At 32.1% G+C, this 18175-nt stretch overlaps 1 protein-coding gene and 1 long non-coding RNA gene across 6 annotated transcripts in view; both read right to left on the reverse strand.

Moving 5' to 3' along the window:
• Window positions 1-119: 119 nt before the first annotated feature.
• On the reverse strand, window positions 120-3500 carry LOC108735223. Of its 2 annotated transcripts, none has more exons than XR_003231879.1 (5): window positions 3280-3500; window positions 2780-2916; window positions 2527-2692; window positions 1307-1428; window positions 120-741 (listed from the first exon to the last, which is right to left on the reverse strand). It is a non-coding gene; the product is annotated as an uncharacterized LOC108735223 (long non-coding RNA). The 2 variants fall into 2 exon arrangements; XR_003231878.1 differs by lacking the exon at window positions 3280-3500 and adding an exon at window positions 3047-3131.
• Window positions 3501-4612: 1112 nt separating this feature from the next.
• Window positions 4613-18175, reverse strand: part of LOC108735209 (hemicentin-2-like) — a 329541-nt gene continuing 315978 nt past the window's right edge. For 3 of the 4 annotated variants that reach the window (XM_025977590.1, XM_025977586.1, XM_025977597.1), the window contains 4 exons: window positions 12178-12379; window positions 10007-10170; window positions 6391-6690; window positions 5809-5972 (listed from right to left, as the gene is read on the reverse strand). In XM_025977590.1, the coding sequence (XP_025833375.1) occupies window positions 5809-5972; window positions 6391-6690; window positions 10007-10170; window positions 12178-12379 (830 nt within the window). Of the gene's footprint in view, window positions 5973-6390; window positions 6691-10006; window positions 10171-12177; window positions 12380-18175 lie in introns of all 4 variants that reach the window. The other variant, XM_025977596.1, reaches the window with a different exon arrangement.

Raw genomic sequence — 18175 nt, forward strand, 5'->3', positions numbered from 1 at the left:
TAAAAATGTCCACATTCGAGAAATATACAAAACAAAGTGATAAAAATTCATTTACATTAACAGTATTAAGTGATGTAAAATGAATTATTTTTATAGACGTCTTATGTACCAAATAAATTTAAATTATTTTATTAAAATCTAAAAATTTAGTTGCTTACAAATTTCGACTTGCACTGTAATATTTCTACCTTTATCTCGACAACAGCGCACTTATTTAATTTCGCAGGACGGTGTGAATTTAAAATTCAAATTATTTTAAATACCGCTAGCGACTGTTGGTCTTTCATATAGGCAACCCATTTCACTCCAAAGTATCCTGAGTCAGGCTGCAGTAGCAAATCTGATTTTTTTTACATATTAACGACTCGGCTTTCAAAATCAGGGTTCAAAATATTTATAATGAAGAAAAAAATCCTTTTAAATTGGGGATTGGAAGTTGCAAATCGATGTTCTTTATAAATTTTTGTGGCAAAATCAGCAAAATTTAGTGGAGCTAAAAACCCAACCAGGCTTTTTGGAAGTTTAGGGAATGGATGTTTGTGGGACCTCGTTTACTATTTTTAATTAATACTGTTACATACCAGTTCATTGTCATAAATCCTTTCTTCAGCACACTGTCTTTTGTTCTCTTATGGAAAAAAGGCACATTCATGCTTTCTTTAAGACCATAGGAATAGCTTCTTTCTGGGGCAAATGAGGACTGATACAAGAAGTGCTCCGTAATTAAGTGTTCTTCTGTTCCTGTTAAATGAAGTCTTATGAAAAAGTATTCAGTTATAACTAAGATATAGATTGATGCCTCATCATTAATGAATAAAATTAACTTTGCAACATCAGTCCTACAATTGAGGAAGCATCATTTACTTAAGAGTGATTTTAATAATATAAATAATAGTATATTGCTCCATAGATTAGGATTATCTCGTGCTATGAAAATAGTTACTGAAATGATTGGTAAAATTGATATATTTTCTTGCTCAAGCATAGAATTTGAAAACTTTGCAAAGAATAAGATAATTATATATTAATACATAGCTGTATAATTGCGACTTGACTATATGCTTCGACTAGCCTAATTATTATATATTAATAAAATGTATTTAAAGGACAATTATGTCTGTATACATAAATAAATAAGTATTAAATACCTCACTTGATGATGAATTACTTGATTGATTTAAACTTGGAGTAGTCGATACAATAAAATTTTTTCAAAATTGGAATTTACATTATGAAACAATGACATTTTGGCTTGTTCAATGAACCAACTAAAGTCCTAAGAATATTCTTAAAGTAGTTTTCTTACCTTCTAGTCCTACAACTGCTAACCTAACCAATTACGAGCCACAAAAATCTCATTCTTCAGCAATCCATTTGATGCTTTGATCGTTACCCTCCTTCCGGGGGGGATGTCTTTTATGACTTAAGCTAAATGGAGACAAAAGAGAAATCACTTTAGTGTCTTTTCTTCAGAACAATTACTGTTTGTTGTATTTGCAAACTATTTAATTACCAATGCAATGGAATTTCCACAAGCACCTGACCATTTTAAATTATTTAATTTAATTAGGCAAAGAGAAATGGGATTTTCATTAAATAGTAGCAGATATGTTATTTCGTCAAGAAAAACCTAATTTTAACTACAAACTGCAAATGACACTAGTGATTATCGAAACAATTACTAATTAATTATAAACTAGGGGATTAAATATAATTCTTATGTATTTTAACCATTTATAAGGGAAACGTAAACATACCGAATTNTCGATGCCTTTGTTGTCTCTGTTTCCAAGGAATAAAAGGATCTACCTCATACTGGGATGAATTGTAGATTGCTACATTCACAGACCAATTACACATGATGGTGAAAGTTTTTGTAATAGTCCTGTTAAAAAATCAAATAATGACAAATGAACAAAAGATTACAGTTATAATATAAATAGTTATTGATATCTTTTTAATAGTCCTTGTTTCATTAAACTGTTTAATTTTAAATTAAACATGCACAAAAAAGTTGTATTACTATAGATAATAAAATGTGAATGTATACTAAATTGACTACTAATTAGCTCATTCAAATTGCAAATATAAATTCTTGGTCAATAAGCATAAATAAAACACTTAAAACCAGAAATTCTTCATACTGTATCTAATCACACTATATCACATATTTTAAAAGGCTTGGAGTCTATTAGCCAAATAAATAAAACTGTTTCATGTGTGATTAGGTATTTATTATCCTATTTACTACGTTTCATATAACTTTTTTTGATTTTTTCACATAAACTTACACCTATAGTAAAGAATTATGAATAAATGTTCTCTGATATTGTTAGAATTTCTTCTTCTTCTATGTATTCTCACTTTAATTACCTACATAAAGTCTCAACGTAACGAAGTCTGACAAAAAGGGTACCATCATACTAGTGAAAGTGGAATAAGATAATAATAATAATAATATAAGAAATAATCAGTCCATTATTTGACTGCAAAAATAGGTCATTCATCAAATTCAAACAATCCTACCTTTGAATTCAATTTGTTTAAGTCCATATTAGTCACAGGCTTATTTTTCACCTTACAATAATATCTATCTGCAGAGTTAAGTCCAGGTCCTATACCCATAATAAACATAGATACGAAAAGGTCCCAAAACAGCACCTAGTTCTTTGTATATTATAAGTAGCATTTTCTGAAGAAAAATAGCCACTCTTAACCCACGTCATAACATCGTAAAAAGTCGTAAATACTTGACAACAAATTTTAATTTATTACTTACGAAATCCACCACATCAAATGCCCATTATTACTTGGTCATTTTTCATATTGAAAGTGGCAGAAAAGGTTACTTCTAGAAGATGCAAGTTTCTCAGACGTAGCTCTGGCAATTTCAATTTTATTTGATCTCGAAAATAACTGAAAAAATTTGGAAATCGTTAATAGATCAGTACAATTTTTTATTATTTCTTAATGAACAAGCACAAAACAGTGTTTACACTAAGAATAGGAATATTTAAAAGTTAAGCAGAAAATGTTATTAACTAACCAGTTAGTTTTTTAACTAATTCTATACGTTAAATAAACAAATATACAACTTCAAATAACCTCAAACCATAGAAAATATATACACAAAGGGTAACCTCAAACCACCCCCAAAATCAAGCTTCAGCTTGATCAGCGAATCATAGAAAGTACAATCATAGACGTACATTATAACGGATACTTTTATTTAATTTAACTGTTATTTGTAACAAATAATATAAAATTAAGATTGCTTACCGTATTAGCTGTCTTTAAGCACAAATAACGCGCAACCGTTTGATGAAAACTAAATTATGATAGCTTCAATGGTTTTTGAATAAATGGACATTAAACTTCTTCTAACACTCGAAGCAGTTATTCTTCTTTTGAAACAAAACAAAAAGTGGCTATATACATATTTCGAATTCGCAAAAGATGCATTATTTATTGCCAAAGTTCAAATTAGCGGATTATTTTTTTTGGGTGTCAAAATCAGACGACTTTGTTTATCATCATAGATAAGGTTATTTGCATTAAATGACATTTACTTCCTGATATGTTCAAAGGTTTCAATCGTGCCATCTATCATGCGATAGCTGAAACTAAAACTTTTGAATTGTAGAGCCCATCAGTTCTTACTTACTTGTCAATAAACTTCGATTAGTTACCGTAAGACTGCGCTAGATGATACAAAAGCTCTGCAGCTTAATTTTCGAAGATGAAATATATATATTACCAAATAAGGTAAATTTGATATCTAAAAAGTTGTTAGTAAACAAGTATATTCTTAATGAACCAAAAATATTAGTTCTATATAAAGTTTAATGAAGCAAATTGTAGTATTTAAAAGTAAAAATAAAGGGTAAAAGTATCATGCTATCCTGATACAAAAACTTAAAATTTTAAGGTTTGCGTTCTATACGAGGTATGATATGTAAATAATTTGACAAAGTTCATATTATTCAACTTATGTTCTCCTGATACAAAAATCGAAATTAAATATTTTGAATATTGCTCTTCTAAAGTAGATCTTTTTCAATCAACCCTTAGAACTTTGGAGGGGCGAAGATAAAAATCGTTTTTTAAAAAAGAAACTGACCTTTACTTAATCTAGTATATTTAATAAAAGACGTTTTGGAATGATTTTTATCTGCAGCCCCAATTCTATATTTTTATCAATATTCAATTTTTCACAAAAAAGAATAATTACTTTAAAAAAATATTACTACGTTAGGTATGGGTTAGGCAACATTAATTTCTTTTTTAATATTCGTTTGCATGTGACCAAAGTTAGAATAGAACGCTTTAGTCATGTGCCAGTTGCGCATTTCTTAGTTTGGTTGTTTACAAGTCCGTGTAAAAGTTACCTACATCTCTAGTTTTGGTCGTAACGAGACGTTCAATCCTAGACTTGATGAAAAATACGGCTAATGACCGTTTTCGGACTTGGGACTTCAGCACACAATATATGTAGGTACTACACCGAATGAGTAAAACCGATAACTTACCTACCAAACTCATCGAGCCTGTAGAATTAAAGGATACCTGTAGATAATGGATTAGATATATATTATTTGTTTTTGTAACGGTTTTATTTAACGTAAAATTAGATTAGGTACATTTTGCCTTATCTAAAATACACCAATTAAACATCAAAAGGAAGGTAAATTCCTAGACTAAATGTTACGAAGTAGTTCTTAACTGCATTTCGTATTTAGTTTCTTAACAGTTAAGTATGAGTACGGTTATTTGATTTTCGATTGATGCAAGAAAAGAAATACAGCAGCCGTATTAAACACTGGCGATACATACATTTCTTTTGTTTCGGTATATTTAAAGGGAATATAGACTCAAATATTAATTTAATTGTTCTTTTTTTTTTTTTTTGAACTCTTAAGTTATAACAAGACGAAATTTAAATCAAAAAATTCCCTTTAATCCAAATTCTTCGCACTTAAATATTTACAGATTTTCTCATATTCCCTTATAATATGACTTGTTCTTATGGCTGTATATAGAAATACAGGGCGTCTGTTAAATCTACGATAGCAGGTTAACTAGATACTGCAGTTGTAGATAAATTTTGTATATGTAATTTTAGAATGATACGTTACGTCGTAACTGATTAAAAATTAAAATATAAAAGTTGGCAAGCAAAAAATTGGTCAATATAAATAAAGTAGATAGTACAATCGTAAATTTAACAAATCACCATAAATATATGGTAATGAAGATGCCATTTGAGGGCAGAGACATTATTCTACAGTAAAAACATCTGATGATTGATAATACCAAATTTTACGACGTGTAAGGACCACAGGAAAAATAACTTCTGATGTTTATAAAACTTTCCAATTTGGTACAACTCGCTTCCACAATAGTTCGAAAAACTCCATTCCTTTTTGGGATCGATAAGGTAATAACCACCAAGACGCTACTACATTTATAATGTAGTAACATTTTTAAATTTAAAATATTTTAATAGTTTGCGTGTTGGGGAAATACAGAGTACATTACGTTACAGGGATTCCCTTAAGTATGCATGTAAAATAATTTCATAGATATAAATAGTCCCAAAACACAAATATTCTGTTTTAAATCACAAAAGCAATTTGATATTTATCTATCACTAATATACAAAATATAATATAAATTGACCTAATTTTAAGTTCAGTGAACTTCAAAGTAGGTGTATAAAATTTAATAAGAGGCAACAAAAAACGATCATCATTATTATTATTTTCATTATTATAAGCACGACGGAAATTTATTAGCCTTACTAGTAATTTACGTAATGAAAAGGTGAGCCAAGACTGCGAGAGAAAGAGCCACAGACACAGCAAATCTGGGGGGCATACACGCAGTTAGGCCAAGACCCATCGACAAATGGGGCCATCCAGGAAGGGGAGAAGCAGAATTTTTTCCACGTTGCATTGCAGCTGGATGTTCACCTTTTAGAAATTTGAAAGTTATGCGTCATTCGTCAGCACATAATTTCAAAAAAATTCTAATCGTATAACTGTAGGCATATTAAAGTAGCAAGTAATACTCTTAATTTTGAGTTCGGGATGGTGCACGGAATGGCCTTGTAAATTATACTTTAAAGTGAGTATTAATAATTATTTATTCGAATGACACTAAAGTTTTTGATAAGACAGAAACATGTAAAAGTTGAGGCTCCTTCGGTAGCAAGTTATTTGCATTTTAACTCGAGTTAAAATTAGTTTAGAGTTCGACTTAAAATCGTCTGGTAAATGCACACCATCCGTTCTGTTTAAGAGTAATTATTCAGGGCATCTTGTGGAATTTGACTGTTATGAGTAGGAGGATTACGTAATAGTTAACAAGAATTTGAATTTGGAAACTAACCGTTAAGAACGTGTAGTAGTACACTGGCTGAGTCCAAATTAGAGGGACTGCAAGTGTAGTTGCCGGAGTCCTCCGGTCTACTTTGGTAGATAACAAGAGTTCCCATAGTTGTATCTGAATCCACACGCTCCATTCGAATGTCAATTTTGGTTCGATCGAATGCTAAAACTCTTTCTCCATCATGATACCAAAAGATGTATGCAGGTTCTTCCAAAGAACGAGTTATCAAACATTTAAGGATCGCTTTGCTACCAGCCTTCACATATTTATCGGATTCACCCAGGATTTCAATTTTAGGAACTGTTAAAAATAACACTATTACTTTAGAAATGCGTTTGCCAACACTATCTCTATGTGTAATAATGAGAAAACTATACGATGAACATTATATATTGTTAGAGCTGACGTTTTACCAAATAGAAAATCATACGAAATTACGAAATGACACTCAATAAACTTTCCATTGGCAAATACTTCGACATAAAGTGGTAAAAACAGCGGAAGATTTTCCTTTGGGAACTATAGGAAAGAGCAGATGGTGGTAGTTAGGGAGAAAAGATGAATTGGACGAACTGGAAACATGGAGACTGAAAAGGGTCTTCCGCCTTGTCCTCCAGTTTTGTATTTCAGCGTAGCATTGGTAGCTGACGGGAATGGAATACACAAAAGATTTTTTTTTTATTTTTGAGTAGTTTCAGTTATTAACTGTAAAACTTCTAAAGAAGGCAAAGGGCGATGAAATGTGAAATTAATAATAACGTAGTGAAATTCAGAACTATCTAGGTTGTAGGTACTTTTTTAGTTTATTGAAATTCAATAACACCTTCAGAGATAGATATTGCAATTTGTTAAAACCAATATATCGTAAATACCGCTTAGCACCTGTTGCCAACATAAATTAGAAGTGTAATACACAAAGTGAAAAGAAGAAAAGCAATATCCAGATGCTTCCGGAAGCGTTCGCCTATTTTCACGATGTTGTTATTAAAACTGGATTTCAGTTAGATTGCATGAAAAATATTCTCAGTTTTTAAAAATAAAGATGCAACAGCGTTTTCTTTTTTCTTTTCAACGGGCACATTTTAAAGTGTTCGACAATACACAGCCGTAAAAACTGTTTCGAAACTTTGAGTAGTCATTTCAAACACTACACAATTAATTCTCTAAAGTGCCGTGTTGTACGAAATGTAAATATCATGTAACTTTAGTTTGGCTTGCAGTTTATGTCACGCTTTCGAGCTTTATTGCGAAACGGATGGACTAATCGGTTTAAAAAGGAAAATCATAAATATTTTCAATCAGGTACGCACAGAAAAAAGAAAAATGCATGTTCTCTTATTCTATATATGAGAATTTTACTTTTTGTAACATCAGAAAAGCTCATTCATGTATTACGTAAGTTTTATTTCTTTTTGGTGCCATGGAGGACAGAATCCAATCCAAATTCGGAGTCATGTATTCAAGTATCATGGATTGAGGACGATCAATTTGTATTTAGCAAGAATATAATATTTAAATACGATGTTAATAATTTGCTTGAATAAATATTAAATGGACACGAAATCTAAACAGATTTTAAGAAGACATACGAGGGTGGATTGATAAGTTTCCGGCCTAACCAAGAGATGACGCCACTAGGCCTACCTTGAGGTGACATTCTATAGTACCATCCTTGGATAGCTTGTAGCTATAGTTTCAGCCCGATCTCCTTGCTAGTGTAGGTTTGACAGCACGCTGAACAAGACGCCTCTGTGGTTTTCGTAAAAATGGAAAAGCAGGAAAATCGTGCTGTCATCAAATACTTTTATTTGAAGGGGTTAACGCCGAAGGAAATTAAAAAAGAGATGGACTCAACACTGGGGACATCCTCCCCGTCATATTCAACCGTTAAGCAGTGGGTTTCCGAGTTTAAAAAGGGTCGTGTGAGCACCTCTGATGGGCCTCGCTCAGGACGCCCCGTTGAGGTCACAACTCCAGATATGATCGAAAAAATTCATCAAATAGTGCTGGGAGACCGCAGATTGAAAGTGCGTGAGATAGCTGAGACCTGTAAGATGTCATATGAACGTGTGCAACATATTTTGCACCAACATTTGCATATGGAAAAGCTCTGTGCAAGATGGGTGCCGCGTTTGCTAACAGTCGACCAAAAATTGATTCGAAAAAACATTTCTACCGCAAATTTGTCATTGTATAAGCGTAATCCAAGCGAATTTTTGCGTCGATTCGTAACCGTTGACGAAACGTGGGTCCACCACTACACTCCTGAAACCAAAGAACAGTCTAAACAGTGGATTGGACCAGGGGAACCAACTCCAAAGAAGGCAAAAACAATTTTTTCGGCGAACAAGGTTATGGCTACTGTTTTTTGGGATGCAAGAGGTATTATATACATTGATTACCTTGCAAAGGGTAATACTATCACTGGTCAATACTACGCAGACTTATTGCAACGTTTGAGCCACGAGGTGAAAATTAAACGACCTCATCTGGCGAAGAAAAAAATCTTGTTTCATCACGATAACGCACCAGCGCACACGTCAATCGTTGCGACGGCTAAAATCAACGATCTAAAGTTTGAATTGATGCCGCACCCTCCTTACTCTCCAGACCTAGCCCCGAGTGACTATTTTCTGTTCCCTAATCTCAAAAAATGGCTTGGCGGTAAGAGATTTGCGGACAATGAAGAAGTAATCGAAGCTGTAAATGGTTATTTTGAGGAGCTTGACGAATCAGTCTATAGAGATGGCATTAATAGACTGGAACACCGCTATGAGAAATGTATCAGCCTTGGAGGAGATTATGTTGAGAAATAAAAAAAAAAAATTTTTAAAAACCTTGTTTTTCTTGGTCAGGCCGGAAACTTATCAATCCACCCTCGTATAGCAATGTATAGGAGGGGGAGGGGTAAAGGTTTGCTTACTTTTGCTGACAAGGGAAGGGAAGGCGAAAAATTACTAATATTCTGTTTATGTAGTAGGTAGTACCTACTCGAATAGCTTTCGTTATTAGATATAAAAACTTATTGTTAATTATCCACAATAATTATTTCGCCATAGCGTGATTCTTCAAGGGGAAAAATAAACAATAATAATTATTAAAAAACTTTTGTAAGATTGTGTTGCCCTTTTCTGTTAGACAGCATACATAAATTGAATCATTTAATATATTGTGAAAAGGCTGAACAACTGTCGCAGTCGAAAGAACAAACAGTAGATAAAATCATTGTTGGTATCGCTAACAGTTGATCTTGATAAAAGTGTATTTATAGCTCTAGCGAAAGATTATCGTATTAGATCTTCGTGCTGATTCGATGGAAATCCTGCATGCTTAGGTAGGCTACAAAAAAAGTTTGTGTCCTACAATTATTTTTTACGTAGAACAAAGCCAAACAGAGACAACACAAAAATCCGCATTTTTTTGGTAGCGTTGTTTGCTTGTATGAATATTACGTATTTGGTAGTTTGTATACGATACATACACATGTATATCAAGTTGATTTAGAATTATAGAGAGAAGGCATTAGAGCTTTTTGTTTGAAAATTACAGCCTTAAGGACTAAAAATCCTCTGCAACCTCTGGGGCACTGCAGACAAATTACTTCACTTGAACTTACCGACGACGTTGAGAGTGATAAAATGGCTCATTTTAGGTTCAGTGCTGACTTGACATTCGTATTCACCAGCGTCTCTCGCCTGGACATATTTAACTTGTAGCGTCCAGGTGTCCGTGGAGTCAACCAGGAATGCTTGAAAACGATCATCAGCTATAAATGTGTACCTGTTGACAATCGACACAAGAAATTATGTTCATGCAAACTTTTCAAACTTAAAAATACAACTTCAGACGCCAGTCTCTAAAGAACAACAGAATTATGATATCTGTTACCAAAAATGACATTATTAAAGGAGTTCTAAATAATTCTAATACTCGAAGATTAATAATGAAACTGTCCAGAATTGTATGTAAGAAATTAGCTCTGTAGATATAGTGAAATCAAAATGAATTTAACTTTGATGCATTATAATTTCGCGCGTAATTTTTATTAAGGGATTGGTGAAACTTGAGAATAAATTTGTAGTATCTATTAGCATTAAATAACATCCTATTCGGTGGCAAACGAGTTATTTTGATGTAATAAAGGCACATACAATTAATTGTGTCAATGCAGTTATAATCATTCGGTTAACTTTGATGATTACCTGCAAATTTGTTGGAAACAATAATATGAATCACCTTATTATTTAGATAAACAGTTTGCTTTAATAATGTGTTTGCTTTGAACCCGGCGCAAACAAATTCAGTTACACAATGGCACTGTAAAACATTGGAATTACAGTAGAAATGTAAATCAGTATAACAATATTAAATTTTTTACTAATTATACATTTTAACGGACGTATAATGAAAAGCTCAATCATTAAAACAAGGATATCATATGTATATTCATTAGTAACATTTAATTCTAGTTCTCAAATTAACTTTAGGCATTTATATGAATAATTTAGTTTTGAGAATCAATTGAAATATCAAATATACAATATTTTATAATTGCAAAAACAGAATGTACCTATAAGTATATTATCTAGCTCATATAAAATAAGGAATAATAATATGAAAAGTCAGTATTATGATGGTTAATCAAAGAAAGGTTTTTAAAATGCATACAATACGGAAATTTCAGGCATAATTGTATAAATACTGTAAAAGGAATACATTTTTTAATTTATTTCTATGTAAATGCAACAGAAACAGTATTTAGTTTAGGTTTTTTCGTTTTCATTTCGGAGATTTAGGAATGGCATTTCTGATCATCAAATAAATAATTTAATTATTTTATTGGAAGGCCGTGAACCCCTTCCCACAAACTTAAAACAAAAGTTATAAATAACGGTACATTTTACGATAAGGATGAAGTCGATATTTACAATTAGTTTCTATTTTTAACCCCCTTGAACATGGTCCTATTTACAAATCTATTTTCTACTATCTTGCCTCATTCAATTCTAAGAAATAATTTCCTTTTTTCATTTGGTTAGGTCAAAATATTTATTCCTTAACTCCTTTCCAAGAAATAACCTTCATTTACTAAATCTTTATTTTCTTCTCTGACCGCTATTGGTTATCTAACTCGGTCCAGTGTCCAGTCTTTCTTTTTTCATTTCCATATCAATTTCAATTTCATCATTTCAATTGTTTTCAAATTTAAGTCTATAATGATCCCAAACGAAATAAATAAACACTTAAAACCAAAAATTCCGTAAAACGTTTAGAAACGTATAAACTTAAAAAACTCGTTTTGACACCCAGGGTGTTATCTTCAGTTAAATCTTAAATGGATTGTTTATGTAATGAATTTCACTTGAATAGTTCAATTAAATGATTTTCAGCACTTCAATAGTTTTGGAAATAGGGGATATTCAAAATGTCGAAAAGAAACATTAAAACAATACTGCATATAATATACGATTTTTATTAAATTTGCTTAAAATGCCCACCTATTTACGATTAATAAAAAATTCTTTTGACTATCCACCAAAGTCTGTAAGTACTTAAACTTATATGTTTTACATTGTTTTCCACTTCGCTACAATTTTAAAGATATTTTGAGTAAGGTTTTGTTAAATTTTCAAAGCGTTGTGAATGCGATATGGTCCTATTATTTTCCGCGCATAATCTTGAATGTTATATGGTAGGTTGGGGGGTCGCTGGTCACCATGGAATTATAAATTCTCCGTTATAATCCATTGAGACTCATATTATCAATCACTACAAATGACTGCTTACCTGTCTACAGTAAGTATATGGGCGTCTCTCTTTCGGATCCAGGAGACAGATTTGTTGCCAAGCTGTTTCACTCTGCAGGGAAGATAAGCATGAGTTCCCAGCTGCGTCGTTATGTTTGTGGTTGTTGTGGGATCGAAATACGGCCCAGTGTATAAGCCTGTGAATCTTTTAACTGTATGAGCCGCCTCTCCTTTGGAAAACACTGAAACAAAATCACTTCCGATAATACTACTTCGCCTTTGTTATTTTCACAAACAATAAACACAAAGAAGCACGGTCGTCCTCTTCGGAATAAAATAATCAACAGTTTTGAGAAAAAAGTATGAAAGAGGCAATTTGCTGATATTTATGGTTTGCAATGGCAAGTCCGTCGGAGGCCTTGGGAGGCAAAATAAAATCAGACTTCCGCCGCTTCAGTTACATATTTTTTAAAAAATTCAACAATAATTGTAATAAAATGTGCAATTATGTAGATGGTGTTGTAGACTTTGTTCGAAGTTTGATTGAAAAGGATTTTTCGAAATTTAGAGCTCTTCAGGAACAGAAGCCTGTGGCGGGCCGCCCCTCCCTTCCTTAGTCATCCCTTAGTCAACCTCTGGTGGTTGCATATTGTTACTTCATAGCTTCAATTAGTAATGCATTATTGGCAGGTATTAGCATATAATTGTTTAATATTTCCGATTAATAATGTATTCTTCNTATATATACATATATATATAAGTATGGAAATTTTCTGCAACAAGATTTTTGGTTGCAACGTGTAAGACTATGCAAATTAAAAACTAATACATAGCTAACTACTGTTCTGCAGAATGTAAAAGCGTTTGAATTTTTATTAACCTTCTTGTAGGAAATTGCAAACTCAATTAGTATTAGCAATTCAAAATTTGAAATACAGCTCTCAAAGCCAATAACAATCTTGGCCGGTTTACAATTACAATTAAAAATGTAACGATAAAACAAATTAGGAATTACACTCAGGGGTCTATAACCTAGCTCAGGCCACGTAGGCAGCAACTTGAAAACACGCCTAAAAGAACTCAAAAATAGTTATTTATAAAACGGACAGATACACGACTGATCCTAATATAAGGGTTCCCTTTTTCATTCGGACGTACGGAACCCTAGTAATATAAAATGATTCAACGTGCTCCATACATTTATAACAGGAAAACCATCATTTTAAAGATAACTTATAAATTTTATACATATACAGGTGATTATGATTTTTCTTTTGTAACAATTTTCTTTGAAACTACCAAAACCTCACGATTAGTTGTTTTATGAACACAAGGATATTCTCTTTTTCTGTAAAAGTGTCTGTATTTTAATCTGTCTGTCCCCATCTTATAAGTATCACTTTCTAAACAAAACGCAGTATCTTTACAGCTCCTGCGTATTGACAGTTGCGCGGCCGGGTCGTGACTCGTCACGAGTTCGCGTTACGAAAATTTAAAGCGGCCAATGCAATAATATTGCAGAAATTTCATCATTTTTGCTTGTCTGGCATTCAATTCACAATCGCAATGCTTAGCGCTTCGCACTCACAATTATTACGTCAGAGGTGGGGAAAACATATGCCTTATCAGTAAAGTTTATTGTGGTAAATTGGGATGTCTGTATCTCCTTTTTCATCTAAGGACATGGTGTTTATGATTTACGTTTTTTGAAAAGGTTTTCTCTGAATCAGTCGAAATTTTATTTGTATTTAATAACGCAAAAGCAACTCATTAAAGCTTATGAATATAATTTATGATGTAAAGTTTGCTTTGCAAATCGGACAAAGACATGAAATTTTGGTTTGTTCGGTGTAATCTTCGTGTAAATTGGTTCGTACAAACAAGTTTTAAGTTAAACAAGAGATTTACTTACATTAAGAAACATTAGCCATTAGGTGTTGAACTTTTTAACACAAATTAGCATAAGTGTTTTGCACATTCCTTTCATTAAAAGGACAAGTTACGAAATAGCAACGCTACATCCTTGCAATTTCGGCCTCTCTTTGTTAATTAATTAATGTGAGATCTTCGTGGGAAAGTATTAACCTAAGGAAAACTTTAATAGCTTCTCAAGTACGAAAGCCTTTGTAAAGACACAGACTTACAGCAAACTTGTCTCTTTATAAACGTTCTACCTTGGTATATACTTGAAACAAGGGTAACTCTCGCAAAATTTAGTTAAATCATTACGAAACCTTTCACTACACCACACGCCTTATATGACCTATTAAAATTGACCTATTCTAAATTCCGTTTTATTCAAACGGGCTCACAAGAGGGCTCCGGAAAGCCATGACATCGTAGAAATGAAAAGCTATATCATCATTATACCTGTAATAGTTATTTGAAGTAGTCATATAAAATGATTATCTGTTTATTAATTTCATTTTTAACTACAAAACGTTATTCTTAAAAATATTGTTATAGAAAAGTAGCTGTTTGATGAAATATGTACGAAATTGAAATGTAACTCGATATTTTGACTTGCAATTAGCTTAGCTTAGACTAGGATTTTGGTATGGTTATGTTAGGTTGCGATTTAATAAGCATTTAGAGTTATAAGTCGAAATTTCAACTTATAATTCAAAATTTCGAATTACAGTCGAAATTTCAACTTACAACTTAAAGTTTCGAGTTGCAAGTCGAAATTTCGAATTACAAGTGGAGATTTCAAGTTACAACTCGAAATTTCGAGTTGCAAGTGGAAATTTAAAAAAAAATTATGTTTGGCCCTTCTACGCGTTTATTAACCATGCGCTTACAGGGCTGACGTAATATTTTTTGTGTAATTAATTTAACCCTGTTAATGGGTGGTATGCATAAAATTGAGAGCGAAATATAATCTCACATTTTCAGAGCATCCATTGTATTTGATTTGAAGTATACATGCCACCAAATTATATTATTCAAGTGGTATCAAACACTTTTGTTAAACATAGGAATTTAAACCTGATGCTAGTTTATAAACGAGGAAATTTTTAAACCTTATGACCTATAAAATAAATAACTAACCCTACCCCTAAAACAACGAGTTAATTTTCATGTATCTATTATTTACTGAACATTATTATTAGTTGCACAAGTGATTCCTGTAATTAATTTTGAAAATTAAACGTTGGCATTTAGTATATTTAGAAGGATTTTTCGAAATGTAACACTGATTTTACATGACTTTAATTGAACGAAAGTTACATTAGATTTCAAAGGGCAAATTTTTGGTGCTGGACGGATAAAAACTTAATGTTTTCCGGTGTGTACATAGTGAAAAAAATCCAATTTCTTCTGAATTACAAGAACTGTTCTATTTTGCGAGTTAAACTGTTCTCTAAATGCATTTTAGCGTTGTCGTTCGATTTGCATCTCGAGAAGTTGGCAATACTAATATTCATACTTTCCAGTCAAATATCCAGTATCGAAAATAAGTAAAACCATTTCGCTTTTTGCATTTTTATAGGTTTAGATGTGTTAAATTCCTGGGGGATATTTTTGTTAAGAAATTTATTGGATACATGCTCGTGTTATAGTCTCCCCCGGGACGATTCCCATTTTCTCCTTGAAACAAGAATTTTTCTAGTGATATTTTTTTATACCTAATACACACATCGATCAGCGAGATAAACGTTTTTTGAAAATACATACCAATAAAAATTAGCAACAACATTAAGGTAGTGTTTTAATTTTTAAGGCAAAACATGTCCGTTCGACAAAGTGGCGATTTTATTGGATTTTTGCCAAATGCACTGGGACCAGTTTCATATTATGTACCCATATGCTAATGTCTAACAAAATATTACACATAATCTTGGGGCTAATAAAGTAGCCATACGGAGCTCTACATTCTAAAACAAAGACGCAGTCTTCGTTACTACTTCAGCTAGTTTCATAAATATATATATACATATATATATAAGTATGGAAATTTTCTGCAACAAGATTTTTGGTTGCAACGTGTAAGACTATGCAAATTAAAAACTAATACATAGCTAACTACTGTTCTGCAGAATGTAAAAGCGTTTGAATTTTTATTAACCTTCTTGTAGGAAATTGCAAACTCAATTAGTATTAGCAATTCAAAATTTGAAATACAGCTCTCAAAGCCAATAACAATCTTGGCCGGTTTACAATTACAATTAAAAATGTAACGATAAAACAAATTAGGAATTACACTCAGGGGTCTATAACCTAGCTCAGGCCACGTAGGCAGCAACTTGAAAACACGCCTAAAAGAACTCAAAAATAGTTATTTATAAAACGGACAGATACACGACTGATCCTAATATAAGGGTTCCCTTTTTCATTCGGACGTACGGAACCCTAGTAATATAAAATGATTCAACGTGCTCCATACATTTATAACAGGAAAACCATCATTTTAAAGATAACTTATAAATTTTATATTACAAAAACAAACTAAAGCAATAATAGTAACTCTATTTGAATGTTATTAGACACATAAACTTTGAACTAATTTTGTTGGTCTTGTTAATTTGACTTTAAGTATTTAAAACCAGATTTTAGATGAAATAAAGTGCTCTGGTGTAGAAAGTTAGGTGTAACGTTGTTATATTTTTAAAAAGAGCCTTTATACATACTTTTAAGTAAATTCCTATTAAGAAAAGGGTCATTGCAAAAGATAAACTTTGGTGAAACAAATAAGAAAGTTAAAGGAAAACTTTGCTGGAACAACAATCTCATGCAATTTTCAAGAAAGTTTGTCTAAGTTTTAACGTTTTTTATGGTTCCTGCAAGTATATTTTTGTAAGCAATACGTACACAAAATGCAACGTTAAATACAATAGAAATGTAAATTTAAAGTTATAAACTTTCTGAGGAATCGTCACCATATTTTTTTGACACCACTTAATGTAGGAGTATTTAAAGGTTTCAAGATTGACTAATTTTTTTACCGAAATTTACAATAAACAAAAAAAAGTCATTTAACACCAAAATTAAAATTATATTATANCATTTGGCACAAAGTTAGATTATATTATAAATTAAATAAAAATTCGCTTTTCCTTAAGTTGACTCTAAAGCGTTGTGCAACAGTCGGCAATTCGCGCGGTGCAACGGTTGGGACGTTCGAGTCCGACGATTTCAAATTCGAACCGACACGTCAGGCATCGTCGACTGTCGGCCGGTGAATCGCCCGACCAATTCACCGCGCATCGTTCTTTAAGCTTCAAAACGCCGGCCAAAAATCGAATGCGTTAGTGGACATCTCTGTCCTGCTTACTTATTGCCTGCAGAGAGATAAAGAGAGTTGACAAGATAGTCGATCTGGTAAATATATTCAATAGGCATTATTTCAAAAAGCTTCGGTAGCTAATCTGCTACAGTGTTCAAATAGCCATTTCGAAATATTGTGAACAGATAGCGTTTAAGAAACGCATGTGTTAGATGTTTGTCAGTCTTTTTATTGCAAAATACTTTAACCAAAATTTATAATTAAAATTTGTCGAATTGCATAAGAAAATTTGTTCCTACCGGGTGCCCTAGGACATCAGCTTGTTATTAAGTGTCACGTACATGTCATGCTATATGTGGTAGAAATATAAATTAGAAATATATCATCTATGCATAGCGTAATTGAAACAGTGACTGGTGAATGTATCTTGAGGATATTTAATTTAAAATTAGATAAACCAAAGTTGCTTCGAGCCGTATGAAGTAATTAAATTTCCATTGGCTTAATAATGAACTTTAGATTAATTTTAAACGAAGTTACTCCATTATTTTTGATGGCTTACTTATAAAAGATTATATGAATTTAATGATACTTCAGCAGCACACCTATCAACTAAGTTTATATTTGCACTAAGGGACTTGATAAGTGTAGACATCTAGCAATTGCATTATTAAAATTTTTTTACTGATCATACTAAGTATAAAGGTAAAAGTAGAATTTGTATTCAAGGACGTAAAAATGGTAATATTCTTTGTCAAATGGACACGTTTTACCGTCCCATTTCAATCTGATTCTCGGTCTTCATACATAT

This window comes from Agrilus planipennis, unplaced genomic scaffold (genome assembly GCF_000699045.2).
Source record: "Agrilus planipennis isolate EAB-ADULT unplaced genomic scaffold, Apla_2.0 scaffold15, whole genome shotgun sequence".
In the NCBI taxonomy this organism is placed as follows: domain Eukaryota; kingdom Metazoa; phylum Arthropoda; class Insecta; order Coleoptera; family Buprestidae; genus Agrilus; species Agrilus planipennis.